Source organism: Crocodylus porosus, unplaced genomic scaffold (assembly GCF_001723895.1).
Source record: "Crocodylus porosus isolate Cpor-Errol unplaced genomic scaffold, CroPor_comp1, whole genome shotgun sequence".
Lineage (NCBI taxonomy): Eukaryota > Metazoa > Chordata > Crocodylia > Crocodylidae > Crocodylus > Crocodylus porosus.
In genome coordinates this window covers 14,553,650-14,579,509 of record NW_017728923.1, presented here as the reverse complement: position 1 = coordinate 14,579,509, position 25,860 = coordinate 14,553,650, and the positions used below count along the sequence as shown (strand labels likewise).

Genomic DNA, 25,860 nt, shown 5'->3' with positions numbered 1-25,860 from the left:
GATAGCTCCCCCTGAAGTTGATTTGATTTGTAAGACCTGAGCACCTTTGCCAATTAGCCCTTTGTGTATAGGGTTGGTACATGCCTTGACAGCATGTGCAGTTCTGATGGATTAATAAACCATGAGAATTTAGTTGGCCTATGCTGTTTCACAATATGATTTGATTAGTTCAAAGCAGCCTGCTGAAGTTAATTCATTTTAATAGTAAGCAGCATTCTGTAGTGTTCTAGTGGTTCATTTATAAATATGAATTTGACTTCACTTGCCCATGCTTTCAGAGCTTTCCTGTGTAGATAACTAGCTGCTTGTGCCATTTTCCTAAAAGATGTAATCAGCCATTTCACTTACTGGCAATCAGATTTGCTGACTACGTGAAACAACATTTCTCTGGGTTATGGTTAAAAATGTTATACAGAAAAATTTTTGAACTTCACACAGTCATTGTAAGTTAGACAGATAACCGTAATGGACCTTAAGATAACTGAGACAGAGATGCTCTTCTTTGTGTATCAATCCAATTATAGTAATCTTTCACTGTCTTTTGCTATTATAGGATACGATGTCCACATTCTTCCAGTTTGGGGCTTCTATCCAGCAGGAAGCCATTGTCATGCTGAAAATCATGCAGGAGTATGACTGGCATGTCTTTTCTCTGGTGACCAGCACTTTTCCTGGATACCGAGACTTTATAAATATCATCAAGACCACAGTGGAAAACAGTTTTGTGGGCTGGGACATGCAGAACGTGATCGTACTTGATACTGCCTTTGGAGATGCTAAGACACAGATTCAGCTAAAGAAAATTCATTCATCTGTTATCCTGCTTTATTGTTCTAAGGATGAAGCTGTTTACATCCTAGATGAGGCACGTTCCCTGGGCCTTACGGGTTATGATTTTTTCTGGATAGTTCCCAGTCTGGTTAGTGGGAACACGGAAATCACTCCCAAGGAATTTCCTTCAGGGCTAATTTCGGTGTCATATGATGAATGGGACTACAGTTTAGAAGCTCGAGTACGGGATGGCCTTGGGATTATCGCCACAGCTGCATCAACTATGTTGGAAAAATACTCCTTCATTCCTGAAGCAAAAACCAGCTGCTATGGGCAACTAGAGAAGAATGAACGTCCATCTCACACTCTACACAAGTAAGGTTTATTGCTTCTTATGTTTTTGTGGTTTTTATTGTACTTACATGGCTTGGCCTTTTTTATTCATTCTAGTACCAACCCAGTTCCCTGTAGTAAAATAAAGCACCTATTTATTATTCCCATTAACCTATTTTTAAATTATGGTGCACTCACTTTATTTAATGTTGATTAGAGATGTCCACATGAACCTGCAGAAAGGCTAAATTGGTATACAACAACTCATACACATCCACTTCAGTTGACTTTCTTTCCTGTGGAGAGGTGCCGCTCCCTTAGGTCTGGTATCTTCAGAAATTAGGTCTCTGTACTAGGTTGGTTGGTGTTTGGGGTAAGACATTTGATCTTAATAAAATCTAGCTGATTATTTCAACAATTTTTCAAAACATATATAATACAGGGGTGACATTATCAAAATACTAGACTGGGGCTGTGTGACTCCATTAATTCCTGAAGCAAAGCTAATTTCTCAATTCTTAGTACATCAATATTTTAAATATTAAAGCGGTGATGTTTCCAACTATAGAAGTACTAGACTGTTTGGACAGCTATTGATGTGTAGTAACTGAACTCTACACTAGTTTGTGCTATCTCTATCTCTATTTTACCTTGAACACGTTTGTAAAAAAAGAGGTCTGAATTAATTTTAGTTGGCATAGACATATCTTACATCAGTCTTAAAATAGGAACAGGACATTTGGTTCTGGTCAATACAAACACTACAGTGGTGACCTTTACTCTGAGTTAGGTTTATGGTAGATACTGGAGTAGAAGTAAACAAAAATCCTGACAATTTTGCCTTTGTATTGCTTTCCTAAATTTCCTGTGTTCAAATCAGATCTGGTCACTACCTGTACTTCAGTGTTTGTATAATGAATGATGCTGCATGCAGGTAAACAGCTTGTTTTCCATGGTGGAGATAGCAATGTTTAAGAGGTGGGTAAAATGACTCCAGAACTGGAATTTGTATATATGACTGGAATGCCTCAGGATCAAGGAAGCTAAGTAAATATAAGATAATATTCATGGATGCTTGTTTGACTAAAAATTGAAAGATCACTTCTATAATAGTCAAGATGCATTTTGTTTGATGGCTGTGCTTGCATGAGATTTATGCAAACATCTCTCTGGAAACAGGTGTTCAGTGAGGTATTTTTACAAGTATGTTAGAAATATGTCTTGTCTGTTATGAACTCTTTTGTGGGTTTGGTGGGGAGGAGGCCAGAAACCTTCAAGACCTGTCATCTGGCTTGAGTCAGCAATCATACAGCACAAATAATACAACATTCAAAGCACTAGTCATGGAAAATAGTTTGAGCTATCTATAACTGCAATGTAATTGTGTAAACTATTGAATACTTTTCAAATAATCAACATTTTCACTCTGAAAGATTCACAAATGGATGAAAGAGCTAAGTTGTTAGAGTTGCTTCTTGTTTCAAGAACTGTTTGTTCTTGAAAATATTAGGAAACTGAGGAGTTAGGGGAAGAATTTCTAGATTAAATTCCTAAATACAATATCACATGTAAATAGTGGTTGTTATTTTCTTTTTCTGATAATGAAGGGAATTACAACTGTAATATTTAGAATTACATAGTTTTGATACAAAAATAAATACAGTTTTGATACAAAAATAAATAAATAAATAGAAAAGAGATGCTAGGAAATTATCTAGCACTCAGCACTCTGTGACTTTTCCTCTCCTCCCTGCTGACACAACCTATTACTTTCCCACTTTTTAGTATTAAGCTCCCAGCTCCCAATAACTTCAGAAATGACGGTTCAGCACTAGAGAAATATTATACCCAGCACTGGAGATTATTTTCAGAAAAATGCAGTATACACGATACGTAATGGAATGTCAGTTGCCACTTAGTTCATTGCTTGCATGATATATATTTGGGCTAAGCCAAATATCACTGTTTCCCCATTAGAATTTTGCACCTATTCCACTCAGTAAAGATTTCAGTGAACAGATTCAGTTTACAATTCAGGTCAGTTCAGTTTACAGTTTTTAGCTGTAATCTATCATGTACAGTATTAAAAACTGACTTCTAAATATGTAACTAGAAGTACATTGTAAATGATCAAACACAATCTTCACATCCCAAAGGCTTTCATGAAAGGACTTTGTATGTGGATGTCTTAGCCTGCTGTCTGCAGCAGAAGGTTGTGCTCTCTTATAAGCACCCCAGCCAGTCCTCGTAAGTGGCATAGTATAGTTCATAGGTAACAAACAAATCGAGAAATAAGCCAACAATCAAAACCCATTTGCCTGGTCACCGGCATGCAATGTGGAGCTCTCTAGCTCTGACACCCAGCACCGCAGCCTGGAATCCTCATGCAGCAGGCAGCTGCAGCCATCACTTAATGCTTCTTCTAGGACTGTCCCTTTACACTCTTCTTCCCAAGCTCTCTCCTCCAGAGTTTTTAACTCCCAGTGGGACACTCCTGCATTATCAAAAGCCCACAGCTGAATGCTGTTAACAGGGCTGGCTGTCCCTTTTTAAGAGGACAGACCAGCCTCTTACAGACTTCTTCAGACATCTCATGCAGTGCTAGCTTTTCAAATGTACATTGTTTGGCTTTTCTAAAGTAGATACATACTAGAAAGAGCAATGTGCTTTTGTGAAAACTTAAAATTTAATTTTGTCATGCAGTTTGTTAACACCTTCTTTAAGCCAAAGCCCAGAATAATTTATTCTTTCATTAATACATGAGTGAGATATTAGGAAGAGAAACAGATGAAACAGCTTGTTCAGGATCACACATCAGTGACAACGCTAGAAACAGAACCCAGGTTTCTGGATTCCCAGGCCAGTATACATGCCACACACCCTGCTGCCTTGCTAGAACTACAGTTGGGTCTGTTTTCTATTGGAAAACAACATGAATCGGATGAATCCCTGATATAAATCACCAATTACTAAATTATTTTGCTATGAGGGATTTCAGCATTTTTTTTACTTTGGTACTGGGCTAGATTTAAAACAAACAACAGAGCTCACAATTCAAAATGGATTATTATGCTACATGATCACACAGTTTTTTCTCAGTTTATCGCAAAGGCTTTATACATCTGCTTTGAAATTCCTCATAGCTGGTCCATATCAGTCCATGGGGATTATAATTGTGCAATATAGGCTAAATCCTCCTCCAGCTAAGAAGTTATTATTATTCCCTGGTATCACTGTCAGTTTAGGATGTACTCAGGACTTGGGCCACAAATCAAGTTCAAGCCTCCCTTGGCCATCAGGCCACTTGCTATTTTAGGAAGTGTGGACCTATGGTTGCTTCTCTCTGTATTAATCAGGATAACCAGACTGCATATATGAACCTACAGGTCCAGAGCACAACTCTCTCCTAAGTCCACTTTCATTTGTTGTGATAATTTTGTCTATTTTTCTCCAGCACAGAGCTCTGTCCATCTTGGCTGTTGATCAAAACCATATGCCAGCCCAATAATGCAAGTCAGTCAGCTTAGATTAATGTAGTGCTGGACACACAGTTCAGCAAAAAATAGAAACTAAACTCTTGTAGATATAGGATATCTTGACATAGATCAATAGATTTATAATGACAGTACCTGCATGTTGTATGAAGACTGTTATTTCTAAGTTGTGTTTTGAATAGTTACTATATCAATTAAAGCAAAATGGAAAGTAATGGTGGTGACATTAACTTCCTAAAACCAAAATCTTCCTGTTTTGTGTGTGTGTGTGTGTGTGTGTGTGTATGGGGTGGGGTGGGGGGGAGTTGCTGTTATAACTATTTGAAACTACATTCTTGTAATTCAGCAAATTCATTAGACATGGAAAATGCCCTTTTTCAGGATTTACAAGGTCTTGGACAGAAGGCCGTAAGAACTCATGCCTAAAACATCTACAACAGTGTATTCATGTCATTTTGTTAGAGGAGGCTGAAGAAGGCAGTATGATTTTTTCCACCAGTATATTAATGGCCACCTTCTAAGTTTGATGGCAGAACATGTTCTGTATAGGTGGAGGGAGAAAATATTATCTGGGAGGGCTGAATATGTGTGCACTTGCATGTGTGTGTGTGTGCGTGTGCCCACATGTGCCCCCCAACAGGTAAGTATGTCATGAGGAAGGGATGTAGGGGGGCAGATTGAGGCCCCCACGGTGAGGGCAAGGGCTGGGGTGAATGGGGCTCTGGGGTATGCTGTGGGACACTCAGAGCCTGGGAGGCTCGTCCAGGGGTGTGGAGGGCTTCTGCTGCTGCACACACCCCAGCTGAGTCCCGGGGTGCATGTGACCCCCTGGTATGTGCATAGGGAAAAGGCAGTCTGGGCTCTACACCCAACTGCCTTTGCCCTGAGAAATGCAGAATGCCATGTACCTGACACTGCTGGGAGGCAGGACACAGGGCACAGTCTGGCGGCAGCAGGCACATAGCATCGCTTTACTCCCAGGGCAAAGACAGGAGGGTGCAGAACCCAGTCCACAGTAGCATCCTGCCTCCACCCTGTGCTATACAATGATTCACCAACAGTGGGAGGGAGGCACATGCCCCTCTTGCTTCCCCAGGTTGTACGCAGAAGTGGGAGCCACCCACATCCCTGGATGAGCTCCCCAGGGATCCTGTAGTCCCATGACCCACCCTGGGGCCCCATTAACACCAGCCACTGCCCCTGCCTCTGCCGCACTCCTGCACTGTGGGGGCCTTGATCTCACCCCCCCCTTCCAAGCCCCTTCCCCTTCACATAGTAGACTGAAGCCCCTGACACTGGAGCTATGATCATGGCTGGCTGCTATCCTGGCTGCATGTCTGAGTGTATGCCCCTCCTGTCCCACCTGCTGCAGCAGCTCGGAGCCTGCAGCCAGGCTGCCCTGTGGCTCAGCCCACTGCCTTACATTTGGGGCAGCTAAGCCCATTCGCCCTGGCCTTCCACTACCTATGATTTTCTCCTTAGACTAGAGAATGTAACAGGGTGAAAATGGAGATATAAATATTAGTTATTTTTTGGGAAAATATGGGGAGCTGAGGGTTGATAAAAGGAAACTGATGCTGTACAAAATCCCCCAAACCTTACTACATAGCCCCTGTATAAGGAGGTAAGCATTGTGATATATAAATTAGTTTCTGAAATTGGGTGACACTCAATTCACAGAAGTAACAGACAGTGGGGTCAAGTCCTGTGAGGGGTGCCATGAGTCCAAAAAGGTTGAGGACCACTGCTTTGTGATATCTGTAGAATTGCAACTGGCTACTGCCACTGGCTACCACCGCTTTACCAGCAAACCAGTCACGAGGTGGTCTTTATGTGAATATGTTTTCTTCTTCAGCCTCTGTTTGGCTGTTAGAGGTAGTTAGCTGTGTTTTTGGTAGCACATGATAAGAGTTTAATCAGTTCAGTTCAACCTGATTAACACCACTCTTCTGAGCTCATTGTCATTATTTCTGAAGGGGGCAACTAGAGTTTATGAATTAATAAGAGATGCTAATATCTATATTTTAGTGTTTAAAGTAGGCTTATCAAAGGTGATCTACAGTTGGTGAATCATTGGATAGCAATCAAATCGATGAATTACTATACCCTGTCTGCCAATCAGGAATCCTCATCCACGCACAAACAAATTAGAGGACCTGAAGAACTACTTGGGTTCTCTAATCCATCTCCTGCCATTAGGAAAATGTACACTGCAGTGTATTTTCTCCAGTCATTGCTCATCTGAAATAATTTTTTTAATCATCCAGGACACACTTGAATTGATTGTAAAAATTAAACTGGTAGGACTGGCAGTTTGGCATTCAATTGAGGGCCTTCACCTATGATACTTGGTGTCTGAAGATCTGCCAGAATCTGTATAATCACTTCACACCTGGAGGCTTAGTCTTCATTCATGCTTTTAATTAAACAGTTAGCCATCAGTGCAGAAAAGTAGCAGTTACGCATAACATTTCTGTTTAGACGTCTGTTTTAAAAGCACTGACAAAAGGAACTATTATGAGGGGTGCAATGGTATGACAGTTCAAGGATTAGCAAACTACAGCCTGTGGGCTGGTTTGAGGCCTTGGACTGAGACAGTTTAAGCAACACTCCAGTGGCACTGGGTTTTGCCCATGCTATACCACAGACAGGTGACAGGGGGCTTTACATGTGCTGCAGTTGGGCAGTGGAGAGAAGCAGTGACCATGGTGGTAGCCAGATCCTTTCTTCTGTGTACTGTAAATAAAATATATAACCAGCCATATTTTGTCTACATACAAAACACTAACTATGCTACTGGTTAAAAAGCATTTAGCTTCATAGAAAATTAGTTAAACAACAAAACATTTTCATGCACATATTAAATAATATGTTTGTTTATCCCCATTGTTTTGACAGAACTTAATGAAATGAACAAATCCTCACAAACTGTAATAGGTTATTTATCTAACTATTACATCCATTTGCAACTTGGCCTGACTCAAATTAAAATAAAAGGAGCTAATCTGACACTGTTAAAAGCTGTCATCAAAGTACTGGGTGTTTTTGCATGTTCTCTAGGGGTGGGAGGGCATATTTCAATTAGAGCGGCTCTGAGAACCTCTCCAATTAAAGCACCGCAATGTCTCATGTATCAACATCCTTACACGTGGACATGGCAGCAAGGGCACTTTAACTAAAACTTGTCAAATGAGCTGAAGTTAAGCTCCCCGTCACCATTTTGAAGTGCGGGGATGCTGATACACAAGATGCGGAGGCTGGCTGGATCACACTAATTAGCACGCTGTAATTACAGCATATTGGAGCAGCTTCCCTGCACATGTACCGGCACCTTCTGATTGCAGTGAATTGATACTGGAGCTTGATACACAAGGGCTTGATTCCCATGTGAGATAAGCACATTTTTGCAAAGACTGTGAAGCCTGGAAGCATTAAACCATCAGAAAATAAAATCAGCTGATGACAGTGAGAGGGAGCTGATACTGTTTAGCATTATGGAAAACTACGTTCTGGTTGAATTCAAATTTCCAAAGACCAAAAAGACGGGCTTGTATCTCTGAGGCAAGAGGAGAACTGGTCACTGAGACATCGATGTTCTGTTCATTTGCTTCTTTGTATGACTTCTCAAAGTATGTTCAAAATAATGCCACTGCCCTAGGTCCTATGTCTGCAGTAGAATCAACTCTAATCATATTACTGCTTTGACTAGAGGTCTACTTACATGAGAAGAATCACAGGGTCAAATGCTGATTTTTCTCCAGACCCTCCCTCAGAATACTGCTTTCTGAATCTGCACTGAAGCTTAAAGAAACATTGGGTCCCATACTGTGCTTTACAATAGACATTAGGCTGGTGGGGGAGAAGACCCAGGCAGAATTTGTCAAAATGAAAGGCAAGTTGTTTTCTTCTGTTTCTGTCAGGCTTTCTGGATAATTTCTTCAGGAGACATAAATACAACTGCTGACTCCAAATTTAAGTTAGACTGCGTTGTGTGTAATGACACGTAGACCTTGGGCGTTTGAGTATAAAGCAGGTAGGAAGGGATCACGCCAACAGATCAGCTAGTCTTTTTTCTCAACTGCCGTTTGTTACTCTGTTCTTGACCCTAGAAAAAATATAAAACTCCAGAGCTGAGATACTTGTTTTTTTACATTTATAGCTAACTTAGAATGGTCACTGAATTTTCTTTTATATCTTTTGTACATAGTGGGCGCATCTACACAAGATGCTTAACTCCACAGTAAAGTCGACATATACAGCCCTTTTAGGTTGAAGGAAACTAATTAACTCTGCCGCAGGTTAGTATTTGTTAATACAAGTACTGTGCTGCAGCAGAGTTCTTTACTGAGGAGCAATACATGTATAGATGCTGATGGGGCTGCCTGGGATATGAGGGTGCTTCACGTGGGGCTGGCTACCGGCTGGCCCTGCACTGTAGCACCCTCATCCTCCAGCCAGCCCCTCTGCAGCATGTTGAGCTGCAGCTCATTAAACCTGTTCAGTAGGTGGCCAGTCTGTAGCATGCATGTAGCCTCTGCATGTGGCATGCAGCAGATGGGGTTGGGGGAGGAGGAGCAGCACAGTAGCAGATAGGGCAGGGAGCAGAAATCCGAGCAGATCAGGCAGGGAGCAAAATGCACAGCAGCAGTTTGGGCAGGGGAAGGGGATCAGACATGCACTTGGGGAGTGCAGAGCTAGTTGGTGGCACACCTGCTGAAAAGGTTGGCCCCCACTGATGTAGAATACTGTACGAGCTCATGTTAAAGTCTAGTTGCTTTGCCCTGGCATATGCATTCTCCTTGCGATACCACAAAGCACTGGTTCTCAACCTTTTTGGACTTATGGCAACCCTCACTGAACTTGAGATACCCCACCCTCCATTATTTCTGTGAATTGAGTGCCACACAATTTCAAAAACTAATTTATATATCACAACACTTACCTCTTTATACAGGGGTGTGCCAGTTAGGGTGGGGGATCATCCAGCAGGGACAAAACCTGAACCTAGCTTAGCTGGTTACCTTACTTCATTATCTCCTCACACCTTGCAGCACTGTTCAAAGGTCCTGGTGTGCCCTGGCACATTGGTTGAGAATCCCTGTCATAAAGCTTGATCACATGGGAGAGGAAGATGGTTAACACCCACTGCTGAATAGCTATTTCAATTCCACAAGAGTAAGTGGTGGCAGTGTTAATTGGCATGGCTTCCCCACCACTGTGGGTAGCCCGCTGGCTTGGATGACATGGCTCCATGGGCTAGATTTGGTACACAGGCCAGAGGTTGAGCACCATTGCCTTACATGACCTAATGATATTGTAGTTAGCATTAAGCAGAAATTGCTGGTAAATACTGCTATGCAGAGCAAAGCTACTGTGGGGACATGTTGAAGGGAACAGTGACTTTTCCAGGATATGCCCTACCTTTACAACACTTTCTCTGTCTTGCTGTATGTATATACAAGTGTGTGTGTATATATGTATGCATGTATATGTATATATAGGTATATGTGTGTGTGTGTGTGTATATATGGATATGTATGTGTGTATATAATATAAAACTAAAATTTACATTTCCATTTGGTAACTTCTTGTATGTACTGTCATCTAAATTGACTTAATCTAGGGTCGATATGTTATTTATTTTTCATTAATTTCTAAAAGATATAGCCTCTTTACCACTGTTTATCCAGTGGCAGTAGCCAGATCCTTTCTTCTGTTTTCTGTCAATAAGTTCAGGATTTTAAAACTGGGCACATTTTACAGAATGGTCACTGCAGTCAGCCTGTTTGGAGACATTTAAAAAAAAAGTGGTGCTTTAAAGTTGGTGCGTTCCCACACTGAACCCAGCACTTGCCCAAAAGAAGCAGTGCCTTAGTTGGACCCAGCTCACCCAGTGCATGTATAGATCGGGAGCTTTAGTGGGGCTTTTATCTAACAGCTGATTGAATCAGATTTAACTAAAAGCACTAAAAAGCCCTGCTGAAATGCCCAATCTATACAGATGCTGTAGAACCAGGTTGAGGCAATGCTCTGCTTCTTCCGGCAAAGCACTGTTTTGGATTGTTTTTTTTTTAAATGTCTGCAAGCAGCTTTAGTGACTTTTTCTTTATACTTAAATATAGACATGTTTCCCACAGTTAGGCTAAACATAGGGCTTTGTAATTTAAATTGTGTTTGACAATGTCAGCTTTTAAAACTGGAGATTTTTGAATACAAGAAACCCCCCTGTGATTTCTTGGAAAAACTAGGTTGAGTACAGTGACTATAAATCACAAAAAACATTCATTTAAAAACATTTGCTATTTTTGCAAAGTGCCAAATACTAGTAATATTTGCAGTGGTGTTTGGCTATATCTACTGATTTTTCACAAGCCAAGCTGGAATCCCACTGCCCTACAATGACCTTTCTGGAAGTTGTCCCTTTCTGTTCTTCCATTCTTTTGACAGATTTTTTTTTTAATGGTCCTTCCTTTTTTGCTGCTGATCTGGCAGAATCCTGGGCAAAATGACTTTTCCAGACTTGATGAACTGACACTTAAAGGAGCAGCTGGCAGGAGGTATTGCTGGTTGGCATGTCATTCTTTTTTCACAGTCACTGAGCATATTGTTCCCAAAATGTATTCATCCTGTGCTGGCTGCAGGCCTAAGATTATATAGTTCCCAGAACCTGGATGTCACAGTTGAGATGTGCCATGGAAGATAGAGGAACACTTCCTGTTTACCACTGGAAAGGATATGAAAGAAAAAAAGACCTGCCCGTGTTTTAGGATCTTAACAAACACCTAAAGTGTATAATTGTTTATGTGACTAAAAGCTACATTCTTAGAAAATGCATTGCAACTTAAATTAGTAAGGCAAATCAAAAGTAATCAAAATGGAAGATTTATTTAAATGACTCAGGTAATTTTATACTAAATAGAGAACATTCTGTGCAGCATACAGCTCAGATTTTCGCTCAGATTTTCCTTAGTTTACATTGGGTGCTTACACAAGTTACGTTTTTCGTGTGATCTGGCCCCTGTAAATGCTCTACAGCCAGGATATAACACACATTCATGGCCGCAGCATGCTTTTAAACTGGCCAATTGCTAAAAAAATTAACCCTCAGTTAAACAGGGCCAGGGAGAGAGATGGTTCAGCAGTCTCCTCAGAGGCTGTTGAAGCACCTTTGCCCACTGGTCGGGGGAAGTACAGGCAGATTTGAACCCCCCAACCTAACAGGTGAATGTCTATTTGTCTGTTGGGTGTGTGTGTTGGGGGGTGCTCTAAATCATAACGCTTTGTATGAAGCACCTTGAGTTAGACTACAGCCCCTAAATGTCTCTAGGCACCCTTTATTTACATCAGAGGTCTGACTCTTTCTGACTACATGTTTCTAGTTCACCCATTGATAAATATTTCCAGGATTCCTAAAATAAAACAGCAGTAAGGAAGCTCAGTAGTTCACAGCTTCAGGAAGATGAAGAACCAATGATAAAAAGTGGGAGTGAATCCAAGTTTTATAGGCTCAATTCAAGGGTAGTACCAAGCCAGAACAGCCTGTCTTTCTTGATAATTAAAGTGGTTGATTCACCCTGTGGGAGATAACAGGAATATTGGTAAATGCTATGTTTTAGCTGCTTTAATTCTAGGTTTTGAAATTCCTTCTTCAGAAAAGACTTTCTGTTTTGTCTTCTGTTTTGTATTTTATGAACTGTCTATTTCTCTGAGCCTCTATACTCAATTGTCATGGAATTGCTATGATATACAATAGAGAAAGAACTAAATAAAAAATGGATAGTCCCAGCTGATGGCACCTGATAAAGTTATTGAGCTTGCTTATCAGTTTCTTGGCTGAAAGGTGAGACCAGGGAATGTATAGATGAAGCCTGGATTCTAAGGAGTCCTCAAGAATTTAATCTTGCTGTACAATCAGAACCTGCATTTTATTCCCCAGGTCAAATAACTAAGCTTTGTTAGTGTTCCCAGGTATTTTAGCACTGATAGAGCTTCATTAATAACATTCATCTTTGTCCCTAGAATTATATGTTCCTAAGTGAATGATTATTTCAGGAATGAGATAGTAAATAAGTTTCATATTAGTTATTTACATACCCTTTTTGCTAACACTCTCAGATCTCTTTCTGAACAGTGCAAGTTCAGAAATGCTTCTTTAAAACATCTGGGTCTTAAATGAATGCTAGGAAACAAAAAGTAAGGAACACCTGTCATGGCAGAGCAACTGGAAACCAAACAGATATTCAGATTGTTACCAACACTACTTTTGCTTTTTAAGTTTAAAGGCGCCATTAAAAACTCCTGTGATGGTACCTAATGTACCTAGAAACACTTAATTTTTTTTTTAAAGAAAATAACCTCCATGTTTCATACATCCTTAGTTTATATAATCATCTTCCTTATTATGATATGTCATTCCTGGCTCATATTCTTTATTTCATTAATAGGTAGTACAGAAATTCCCTTATGGTTCTTGTCGCAGATTTGTGGCACTGTGTTTTTTCTTTTGGCAAGGATAAAACTTACCTGGTATTAAACTAACAAGCCACTAGATGTCCCTGTTGCTTTACAGAGCTGCAGGCTAAAACAAATTTATCTTGTACTTTACAGTAAGACTCTTGAAGGCAGAAGTTTCTGAAATGGCAGTGTTGGCATTTTGGCACATTTGTCTCCCACCTGTTTTTTCCTGGCTACTGTTCCATTACAAACAGGAAAAGAAAAGATTTAAAATATAGACCAATGAACCATAAACCTTTCTCTCCTGTGAGAAAGGAAGGACCTTTTGCATTCAGTTCATATATTTCTCCCTACAACAAACATTATTGAGCTCTTATTCCACTTCTGAGAGACTGAGAAAATGCAGTGGAAGATGAGGTATAAAATGGAGTTACAAGAAAAGGCGAAAATACAAATACAAAGATATTGTGAACCAAGAAGCAATGGTGGAAAAAACAAACTAATGAAAAAGAAGAGTTATTATCTCTAGCTTTGCTTTGGGAAGATCAGCTCCTGTTACAAACTTTTTTTAGTTAAGATATTTTTTCAATGGGGTCTCTTTCTCTCTCACTCTCTTTTTAATGGTCTTAAATGAGGAGGGGAGGAGGGAGCAAAAGAGAGAGAGATTGATTCTGGTTAAAAAAAGAAAAGAAAAGAAAACTGCAAATTTTACAACCCAAAGGTTCACCCATCCCGGTAGTAGATCCAGGCTGTGAAAAGGGTATGTGATGACAATGAGAGCTCACTATGCACATGCAGTGAGCTTCCTGCCCATGCATCTGGCAGCTGTGACTGGAGCTCTTCTTGGAAGCAAAGCGGTAGCAAGGGGAACGCAACCACATCTCTGCCCGCCTCCCCCAATATCCGCACCTGATCCAGCCCTACTTTCTGTTCAGTAGGTTTCTTTTAAGGCTCCTCAATTGCATTGGAACAGAAATGCAGATGTGTGTACTTTCTGTAAATGTTATCTTCATTCTGTGGTGGCCCATAGGCCTGTGGAATAGGTATTTCAACCTTCTTTCAGCTTGGGGATACAATTAAACCTGTCTGTCACTGACAGCAGGGTGGACATGAGCTTAGTGCTGTCCAAACTAATGAGTTAAATCTTCATATTTAATTCATTTTCAGAAAGAAGGTAATTACAGGGGACAACACTGGGAATTTACCTTGTTTCTTACAGTGCTAACTAGATTGAACCCATTTGGGACTTTTCATACTTCCAGTCTGTTCCAGTGTAATGTGTTTGATAGCATACATCCTCACCAGGGGAGTAAAAGGAGCTGGGAGAGATCAGAGTCCTAATTTTGTTCCTTTTATTTAGGCAAAGTGATCTTCATAATTAATATAGCTTTTGTTCACAAAATACATTCTGCTTACACAGAACCCACAAAATATTCTTCCTTCCTTTCATTCCAAGACTCTTTATCTATTAGAGCAGGAGTAGGCAATTATTTCGGCTGAAGGGCCACTTTATTAGTTTTGGTGAGCTGTTGAGGACCACACATACAAAATCTTTTAGGAGATATCATTGTAACAAATTATAGATCAAAAAAACCCAAATTGTACACCAAAAATCAAACATATATTATAACTTATTTAGTTTCCAAAATATTTTTTGTCCAGATTTATCTTTTTTTTAGTAGTGTACATAGAGGTGATTGCATAATAGTTCAAAATAAAGTCTAACTCTTGTATATTGTGTGTGGAGAGGGTAGGTAGGTGTGTGGGGGTGACTGTGAGTGTGTGGGGGCAGCATGGGGAGGTGGGGGGTGTAGGAGACAGAGAGAGGTTTGTGTGTGTGTGTATGTGGGGAGGAGGTATGGGAGGCTGCCCATGCATCAGGTCCCCGGAGCCAGCTGGGAGTGGGAGAGGATGGGACATGGAGCAGGAGGGGCATGCAGCAAAGCTCACCAGGGCAATGCTGGTGCAGGTGCATTCTGCTTCTCCCCTATTTAGCCCATGGCAACCCTTGTGGCATGCTGCATGTGGCTGAGCCCTGCCCGCTCTCACCTGGGAAACCCGTGCTACACTCCAAACCCTGGCCAGTGCAACACAGCTTCTTGGCAGGACTGCTCCTAGTGCTGCTGCAGCCTCCTGGGTACAGTCCATTTTCCCACATCCAGTGCCGCCTCCTCTTCCTGCCTCTGCTGCACTGCTCTGGGCGGGGAGAGAAGCTGAAGCCAGGTGCCTCCTGCCTCAGTACATAGAGCTCCAGCTCCAGCTCCTGGCCACCTTTCACCTGCTTTGTCCACCTGACACAGTGAGCAGCCACTTGCATGCGGTGGAGTAGGTAGAGGGTGGATGGGAGATGGGACTGCAGCCCTGAGCACTGGGGCAGACCCTGTCTGGCTGCAGCTTTATCCCCACTTGGCTGGGTGCGTGGTGCCTGGCACATGTGCCCACAGCATCTAAAGCTTTCTCTAGCCAGGTCTTAAAAACCTCCAAGGATGGAGAGTCCACCACCTCTGTAGGTAACCTTTTCCTGTTCTTCACCACCCACCTAGTTAGAAAGTTTATCCTAATATCCAAGCTAAACTTCCCTTGCTGCAACTTGAGACTATTGCTCCTTGTTCTATCATCTGCCACCACTGAGAGCAGTCTAGCTCCATCCTGGTTGGAACCCCCCTTCAGGTAGTTGAAGGTTGCTATTAAATCCCCTCTCAGTCTTCTCTCCTCTAAACTAAATAAGCTCAGTTCCCTCAGCCTCTCCCCAGAAATCATGTGCCCCAGTTCCATAACCATTTTTGTTTTCCCCCCTGGAACCTCTTCAACTTGTTCACATCCTTTCTGCCATAGGGGGCCCAAAACTGGACACAGTACTCCAGATGTGGCCTCACCAATGCTGAATCGAGGGGAAGAATCATTTTCCTTGATTTGATGGCAACACTCCTACCAATGCAGCCCAGTATGCTACTAGATTTCTTGGCAACAAGGGTACACTGTTGTTTCATATTCAGGTTATTGTCCAGTGTAAGCCTCACATCCTTTTCTGCAGAGCTGCCTAGCCAGTCAGCCCCCAGCCTGTACTGGTGCATGGGATTGTTTTGTGCTAAGTGCAGGACTATGTACTTGGCCTTATTGAACAAGAAGAGATTTATTTTGGTCCAGTCCTCCAATTTGTGTAGGTGTCTTCGAGTCCTAACCCTGCCCTCCAATATATCTACCACTCCCCCCAGCTTGGTGTCATCTGCAAACTTGCTAAACTGGCATACCCAGAAGAGGAAGCTGCAGCCAGGAAGCTGTGCATGTTGGCTGGGGCCGCGGATAGTGGAAGCATGGCAGAGGCTACCCCAGCAGAAGCAGGTCTGGCTCAGCCCCAGTGGAGCACTGCTGGGGCAGCCGTGGGCCAGATCCAATCAGTTGGTGGGCCAAATCCAATCCCCTGTGTTAGTGAAACATTCCACAACCTAAATATAAGAGTCCTAAAGTCATGCACTAAGTACTGAAAAGATGTGACCACCACTAACACTCTGTTTGCATTCCTTAGTTCATTTGTAACATGTAACAGAGTATTTATTTCTAGAGAGGTCAGCTGGAACATTTCTAAAGGACTTAATCATTTTCAAATATCTTAACTCGCTCTGTGAAAACACATTATGTTTGGTAAGGAGATCAGCCATGCAGTCAGAGGGCCATTAATACATAACTTTGTCAAATTATGCAGTGTTGATTAAAATAGGAAAAAATAACTTGTATGCAATGCGACACTGTGGTTCTGTACAAGCTTCTAAAGTTCAATATTTTGATTCAGTCAAACACCCAAAAGTTGGGGAGAAAAAAACAAAACAAGAGAGCTGAACCTACACTGCTGAGCTGCATCTTGCTGGAAGTTAATACTGGAAAAGTTAAAATCCTATACAAGCAAAACTAAGTGTATGATGTAAATGATTCTGTACCCTTGAATACTGGACAAGGAGACTCTAATGCTAATCCTCTAAATGTCCTCACTTCAAAGCATGGCCTTCAGGATCTTGGCTAGTATGAACAAAGCAGGGCTTTAATCGCGCTTAAATGATAAATGGCAAAATTTATTTACATAGTTATTTCTGTGATGAATGTCTCTACCAAACACACTGTTTTGTATTCATTACTGAAATGTCTACTTTAAAAAGCCCCTTCTGCAGTCCCCTTGGTATCTACTTCACTTTCACTATCTTGTCAATTGATTTCACAAATATATTAAATTAATCCTAATCCATATAATATCCAATATTTGAGAAACTGAGATTATTCAGTGTAACTTTCAATGGCAGCTGTTTTTGAGAATTTGGAAATACTTGATGTATTTCAATGCTAAATGTCCCTCACAGTCCACCTAGTAGAACTCAACTCAGAAATATAGACCTCATTTAGTTTTGGTTTTAGATATGCAGTTTCTTCTTTATCCTGGACTGCTAGCACTTGCTGTAATTGAGCGCAAACAGATGTTAACATACTTTAGTGTAGGTTACAAGTAATGCTTGCTGCATTGGTGCTAGGCATCATTGTATTAGACCTGTGAACTGACCGCAGTATGATGTTCATGAGTAGTCTCCAGACTAAAGGTTTTGAAATGGTATTTTTTCTTTGTTCTTCTGTGCAAAGGCTTCAGGGACATGATGGCTGTCCTCCCAGCCATACAGAGAGCTTGCTGCCACAGTTTCTTTATCTGCCACAGGGCACTGTTGAGACACATGACTTCCATTTTCTTAACAGACATTTGCTGTATGATTTTTGCTTCCAAGATTGGAGCAAATTAGTCTTTAATTTAAAGCCATTATGTAGTGCCCCTTCCAGTGGTATTTGGATGTTCATATTTAGGTTTGAATATTTATTAATTCAACAAAATATTGTAAGACCCAATAAATATATACACAAGGAACTTTCTCCTGCTGCTTTCGAAATCACTGGCAAAGCTCTTAGGGATTTCAATAGATATAGGATGTGGCTCTAAGATACTTGCTGATGGCTTCTGAATTAAAAGCCAGAGTGAACTTTACATACTCTATCTTAACACAGTGTGTGTTTTGTGACCCAGACACTAAAAGGGGACAATGTCTTTATGGTTTACTTAAGATTAAAATGGTCTAGGTCCAGCTTCAGAAGGCAGGGTCCAGATTGTCTTCAACTTATTAGAAGTGTAAGGTATACATAGGTATCTAAATATCTAAGGACATTTGTACACATGCATGCACCACATGCATTTGTGTAAATGGTGAAATGCACGTCAGCACTGAGAAAATGGTGGTGGTGCACTTTTGAGCTCAAACACATTGAAAGTGTTTTAGTTCAAAAGCACATCACTGCCATTTTCTGCAGGCTGATGCATTTATCCGTTTATACACATGCTTGTGTCACCCTTGTCAGTGTGCTAGGCCAGATGATATGTTGGATTCTGGATCCTCAGGGTGCCAGTAACCCTGGGTATCCCCTAAGGCAGGTCTGCTGACTGAGGTGTCCCTTGGAAAGGTGTGTCCCTCTACCTCACTACCCAAGAATATACTTTAAGTCCAATAAACAAATGGGTTTCTTTATTATACACAACTATATACAAAAAAAGATATTAATCAGGACAAGAAATTGGTATATAGTCAATTTCAATAGCCTGTAGTCTATGGAGTAACTATTTCAATAGTTAATAATAAAAGCAACAATTTTAATAGAATATACAACTGCAAGAATAGATGAATAATTCTACCACACTAGATGGTCCCACTTACATCAAACAACCTCAATGATTACATTCACCTGGTTATAAGACTTTAAAACAGTTCTCCCCCCATAACCTAGGTTGATTTCTCTCTGGTCACACTCCCCTTCCCATAGCAATAAATGGCAATTCAGCTTTAACTGTGATCCACCACTAGGTGGCAGAGGTGGGGCTTTTGCTGCTCCAAGGAAGGTGGACTCTGCTTTCTTGGTAACTCAGCAAAAAAACAAGTCTCTGATCAGCCACTGCAGGTAATAGGCTTCTTTTTTTAGTTTCCTTTCTGAAAAATACATCTCCTGCAAACACTAAGGGTTAAGTAACCCCTCTCACACCCATGCAGATTTGGGATTCTCACAGCCCACTCCCTCTCTGGGCTGTCTCTCTCCTCCAGCACCTCCACATGAAGACAGAGGACTCCCTCTGCAGGCGTCTGTCCCTACAGTACAGGTCTTTCCAGCCCATGCAGAGGACTTCCCTCTGCAGGTCCATGACTAGGCAGCTTCTCCCAGGTCACAGCCAGCTTACCATCCCCTCCCCATGCTTTCCTGTGTCCCTGATTGCACATCTCTGACCCTGGGATCAGATTTTCTTGGGATGACTCAAGCTCTCCTCTGTCCTGAAGTCTACTCCCCATCAAGCCTCAGCTCAGTTCCCTCTGCCTGGGGGAAAGGAGGAGCTGAGTCTCTACCCCCCTCTCCAGGCTTGTATAGCTTTTCAGCTGCTTTTCCCTCCCTCAGCTTTTTATGGCTCCATAGTAGTCAATCAGAGTCCGGGGTTTGTGAGGGTGGGGCTCTGGCCGCAGTTCAAATGCACCAGTAAAAATCATGCATTTTGCACAGCACATCCACTGTTTAGAAAATTGTGCAAACTTTTTGCCACCCTCCTCTGCAAAAGCCTTAGGTATGGCTCATCTACTCAGTTTGCTGCCAAGCAAAACTCTGCAGTGGTTACACATGCAACACACTGCTGGGTGCATCTGCTCATGTGCTTCACAGACTTGATTAATCAAGTCTGCTCCAATGGGCTGGATTTCTGGTGTGTTGGAGCATAAAAAGGTACGTGTATAAGTGCCTTAAGTGTGAAACTATTCCACCCTGCTTAAGTCCTTGAAAAGCCATTAATATGCCCACTTCTTTGTAATACCTTAGGCTTAAAATGTCACAAAAAGTGGTGAGGAGGACCCACGCTGGCTCAAGTAGAATAGAGTAGCATGGTACTTAGACCACTGCTGTCCGGCTTCTAAGTAGTTAGGGAGACTGCCCAAGCTCTCTTAGACCAATGCCACATAGACAACCCCTTCCCCCACTGCTGCACTGCACACGTAGGCATCCCCTTCCATCACTTCACTAGCTGTGGCCTTCCCCAGCTCTGTGAACATCCCATGGTGTGCCACACCTTGGGATGGGTACAGGAAGTGGAAGCTGGAGTGGGGAGGGAAAGCCTGGAGACCCTGTCTGTGGGTAATAGTGGGTGCAGAAGTTGATTGGGAACCCAGGTGCCCATGTGGGTATCTAGTTGAACATCCCTATTTAGACTACAAGATGCTTAAGTTTTCCTTCAATACATAAAAGTTTGAATAAGATCTGGCCTGATCTGTCCAATGGATCATCTTTCTTGGATTGCTCCCAAGAGGGTTATCGCCTTTAGTCTGTTGGAGAAAGTGGGTTCCATAAGTGAGCAATCTTTTGACTGATGGTGCGGAAGTGTCCCACTAACATCACCGATAGAGCAGAACAATGCCTCAGTGGGTTTTTTTCTCAAGAGTTCCTCAGGCTATTTATTTAATGTACTGTATCACGAAGAGTTTCATTTTGTAGCAGTGGGCAGTATAGCATGCTTTCTTCTATATGAAAAATTAAATCTTATCCATCAGTTCCCCGCTTGCTTTCAAAGTGACAAACAATTTTTTTATTCTCAGGACTTAGAAGGCAAGGTGAAAAATTAAATAAATGGGAAATTACTTAAACTGTAAAGGAAAAGCCACCCAGGGAGAAAATTTTTGCACCAAAAATATATGGCACATGGTAACTTACTACTAAATGTATAAATTCTGTCAGACTTCATTACTGGCCTTGGGCAGTGTTAGTGCAGCTACTTAGCTCTTCTAATTATTAACTCTGTTATTGTTTTGAAGCATAGTCTTGTTATCTTTTCTGTGCCCATATGTCTAATAATTTTGTTGATATTGTGGAGGTAGCTTTCAATCACATGAAAGCTCACTCTATGAAAATGAAACTGGAGAGCTGCCTTTTTGTCAGAGTCACAAAGAGAGTAGAAGAAAACAAAAGAATGCAAATTAAATAATAAATATATCTTGCACACAAAGGTCCCAAAACCCTATCTGTAGTGTATTTAGAGAAACTGTTTTGTTGTCCTTTGAAACATCGTGTCCCTGAGAGAAGGAAAGAAGGATCTTATTCAACTGAACATGTTGGATAAAATTCTTTAAGCACGATAGATGCTGTTCACAATTGTGATTCTGGGACTAGAAACAGATGTTGCCAAATCAAAGTAGATCAGCTGTAGTGGGACATGTGCTGCCACAGTTGATCTGCTTTATTGGGTGAAACACACATCATGCCTTGTCCTGCACTGGACCTCCCAGCACCTCCCAGGGGCACATCTCCTAAAGCAGGGAAAGCCTGGGGTTCCCTGTTAAGGAGACCACCCAGAGAGATACTGGGGAAACATCTCTTTAAGTGGGGAAAGCCCAAGCTTAAAAAGATGCACCTCCAGGATCTCCCTGGCACATCTCCTTAAGCGGGGGACCCTGGACTTTCCTGAAGGAGAAACCTGGGAGATCCTCATAAGTGGGGAACCCCAAACCTTTTCTCCTTAAGATGACATGCCTGGGAGATCCTGGGAGGTATCTCCTTAAGCAGGGAAAACTTGCATTTCCCCACTTACTGAGATATGCCCTGAGATTCCCTATGGCATGTTTCTGTAAGTAGGGAAAGTCAGGCAGCTGCTCCAGGAGCTTAAGGGGCTTGACCCTGGGGAATTCCCAGGCATGATGTGTAGGATTGGGTACCTCAACCATCCATAATACCTGCCCAGAGTGGCTGGAGAGCACAGGAAGCTCAGACTGCCCATGCTCTCCTGTTCCAAGCAAACAGATGTACACTACAATAAAACAGCACCATCTACTACTACCTTTGTCCGTGCCACAAATTTTGTGTGTTGGTAGTGTGACAAAAGGTATGGATGCCTGTTTGCTTTGTCTGATGCTGCCATCATTTTTTTTCTGTCACAAAGGTAAGGAAAGGCAATGCCTATTTCCATCCTGGGTCTAATAGATCAACTTTTGTGAAAACTGCCATAGAATCCATAGTAATTTCCTGCAAGAGGTCAGGATCTTGGTTTTACATTTCACCTGAAAAGTGGTATGTCCAGAAGCATGGTTCCCTCTAATTTTAATCCTCACTGAATGGAGACGGCAGTCTAGTAGTGCATAATGTAGAATAGTGGTTATTAACCTCTTCAGACTCAATGTACCCCTTGATAGACTTGAGGCACCCTTTGGAAAATGTCAGCTCTTAGTTTTCACATCTTTTTTGACTTCAGAAAAATAATAGAACAGTTTTTTGGTTGCCAAGAACTCAAAAAGTCAGCAGCAGGTCAGCATGTTGTTGACCCTGTGGATTCCTATTTGAAATCTCTGGGCACATATACACATGCAGTGAGGCTGCTCTAATGCACTGTAATTACATTGCGTTGGAGCAGAATTGATTAAATTGGGTCTGCTGGAGTGTGGTAATTACTGTTCTCCAGCAGACTCCAGGGTCTTTTGTATTAGCATCCCTGTGCTGAAAAATGGTGTGTGTGTGTGTGTGTGTGTGTGTGTGTTCGCGCGTGCGTGTGTGTGTGTCGGGGGGGTGCTTTAACTACAGTTTGGTCAACTAGCTATAGTTAAAGCATTCCCACCACCATTTTTCAGCATGGGGATGCTGATATGTGAGCTGCTTCGGGCACTTTAATTAAAATGCAACCCCCACCTCCCAGAGCAGGTGTATAAATACCCTCTGGGTTTATCTCCTGAGGCATTGTTTATGCACCCAACAATGCTAACATTACGTGGCATCCTGCAGTACTCTTAAAAGGATCTCAAGTCATTTAAAGCATAACAAGGTGCTTGGGAGTAGCCAACATGCATTTGTCAAGAGCAAGCCACGCTCAGCCAACCTGATTTCTTTCTACATATAAACAGGATAGAGCATTGGATGTGACATACCTGTTAGCAAGACTTTTGTCACAATCTCCCATGACATTCTCATTAGTAAACTGAGGAAATACAGTTTAGATGAAAGCACTATAAGGTGAATATGTACCTGCTTAGACCATCGTGTTCAAAGTTGTCAATGGCTCAATGTCAAATAGCAAGGAGGTATCAAGAGCAATTCCTCAGGGGTCTGTCCTGTGTCCTGTACTGTTTAGGATCTTCATTAATGATTTGGAGAATGGGATTGAGTGCACAGTTTGCAAACTTGAAGATGACACCAAGCTAGTTGGAGTGGCAGACACCGGAGAATAGGATTAAGATTCAGAGTAACTTGGATAACCTGTAAAAATGGTCAAAATCAGATGAAATTCAGTAAAGACAAGTGCCTCACCTTGGATGGAAAAATCACACAAGCAAATACAGGTGGGATAGCAACAGACTAGGCTGCAACGGTGTAGAAAAGGATCTAGGGCAGGGGATGGCAACCCCTGGCACATGTGCCATTAATGGCACGCGGAGACATTTTTCCTGGCACGCCAGGAGGCACGCAAAGAAATTTTTTTTTTTTTTTTTTAAGTTGCTGCTCTGGGCTCTCTAGCGCAGCCACAAGTCACAGCACTGAGGCAGGCACTAGGGCGGAGCCAGAAGAACGCAGGCAGGGAGGCTGTCTGTGCTCTACTGCCCCCTCCCCACGCTCCCAGGCTGCACCCACCAGCCTGGCTGGGCCCTGGAGAGTGCTGCCCAGGCAGGCAGATGCCCTGTCCCACCCAGGGCAGCACTGAGGAGCCAAGTGCTGGGGCCGGGCAGTTGGAACAGGGTCTGGGCAGCGTGGGGGGAGGTGCTGCAGACAAGCCAGCCCGGTCGGGGCCTTAGGAAGGCGGGGGCTGGGCGGGAAACGGGGGCTGCCCCAGGGCTCTGCGGGCTCGAGCTGTGGTGGGTGGGCAGGCAGGGGTGTCCAGCGGCACCTGTGGTGGAGCCTGGCCCGGCCCGCACAGCTCCTCAGGGATGGACCGCAGCCACCCTGCACGGTGGCGTGGGGATGCTGCCTGGCTGGGGCAGGACGCTGGGCTTGGGGGTTTCCCCCTCTCGATCATCCTCTCTGCACGCTAGGCACAGTGCAGGTAGGGCAGAGCCATCCCTGGTGCAGGGGCCTGGCCGTGGGAGCCCCCTGGAGCCTGGGAACAGCCACTAGGGCTGCCTCAGCCTGCTCGGGTCCTGGCCTTGCCCACCCGCAGCTCCCCTCAAGGGGCCAGGGCTGGGGTAGGCACTGCACAGAGCTACTGTGCTGCAGGCTCCTGGCTGGCTCAGCCCTGAGCAGCAGCTGCAGCGACTGTTCCCAGAGCCCGGGGAACAGCCTGTGGCTGCAGCTCCCACTCCCACTGTACCCAGCACATACAGAGACCAAGCAGGAGCCCCCTGAGCACGGCATCCTGCCCCAGCCAGTTAGAGTCCCTTTGTGGGCAGGGTGGCTATGCCCCATTCCCCGGAGCCGCGCAGGCCAGCTGGGCCCCACCACCGGTGCTGCTGGGGCCCCCCGCTGTAGCCGAAGTTTGAGATGCCATACCTCAAAAAAGACATGGGCAAATTGGAAAGAGTACAGCGGCGAGGAAGAAAAGGTAGAAGGGGTGTATGAAACATGATTTGCAACAAACAGTGGACTATCTGAGATTATTTAGTCTGGAGAAGAGAAAACTGGTGGTGGGGGGAAGGAGGAGGGAGTTTTGATGAATTTATAATGAAGATGATGATCAACTGTTCTTATTGGCCAGAGTGAACAGGGAACAAGTAACAAGGGAAATTTAGATTAAATATTAAATATTAGATTCATAATTAGATTAAATATTAGATTAAATATTCTGTTGCAGTTCTCTTAAAACTTCAACAAGGGAAATTTAGATTAAATATTAGGAAGAATTTTTGTATTATCGGGGTGGTTAAGTATAAAAAGAGATTATCTAGGGAGGTTGTACAATCTTCATCCCTGGAAGCTTTTCAGAGCAGGTTAGAGACATACACTTGAGTGAAATGGTTTAGACAGGGATGCCCCTGCCTTGAGCAGAGTTAAACTAGATGACCTCCTGAGATGTGTTCCGGTCTGATTTTTCTATGATTGTATGAAATTTGAGGCTTTGTTATATTTCATAGATTTCATAGACAGGGCTGGAAGGGACCTCGGGAGATCATCGAGTCCAGCCCCCTGCCCAAAGGGCAGCAAGATAAGCATCCAATTTGCTCTTGAAGGTGTTCAATGTAGGTGCTTGAATCACCTCCGCTGGCAGACTGTTCCAGACCTTGGGGGCTCGGACAGTAAAGAAATTCTTCCTTATGTCCAGCCTGAAACGGTCTTGCAGGAGTTTGTGACCGTTCGACCTTGTCATCCCTTGGGGCGCTCTGGTGAACAGACGTTCCCCCAGATCCTGGTGGTCACCCCTGATAAACTTATAGGTGGCCATCAGATCACCCCTGAGCCTGCGCTTTTCCAGGCTAAAGAGCCCCATGGCTCTTTAGCCATGTAGGATTTCAGAGAGCAGAAATATGTAGGATTTCAGAGAGCAGCACCAATTGAATCAACAGAATCAGTATTTCCTTCACCCCCTTCAGTTTCTTTGGTGGTCTCATATCTAAGACCTGACCAGGCCAACCCTGAGCAACTTTGGAGATTTGATACTACCAGTGCACAGAGGAGTCTAGCTTGCAGACTGCAGTAGCTCACAGTGTTGCCAATGACTACCGATATTTGTGCTTTAAATAAAAGCTGCTATATTTCTCACAACCCTTCCTGACCCTGGGGCAGTGAAAGCAGTCTGGTATCACTGTGGGACACTGAAACCTTGTTGGACTGGAATATAGATTCTAGTAAA

The 25,860-nt window shown here is 42.9% G+C and overlaps 1 protein-coding gene across 1 annotated transcript in view; it reads left to right on the top strand.

The window, feature by feature from the left end:
• The first annotated feature begins 557 nt into the window (after positions 1 to 557).
• The window catches only part of GRIN2A (glutamate ionotropic receptor NMDA type subunit 2A), a 128,712-nt gene continuing 103,409 nt past the window's right edge, over positions 558 to 25,860 (top strand). Inside the window, exon 1 of the mRNA XM_019540093.1 lies at positions 558 to 1,146. Coding sequence (XP_019395638.1) covers positions 560 to 1,146 — 587 coding nt within the window. The 5' untranslated portion in view covers positions 558 to 559. The remainder of the gene's footprint in view (positions 1,147 to 25,860) is intronic.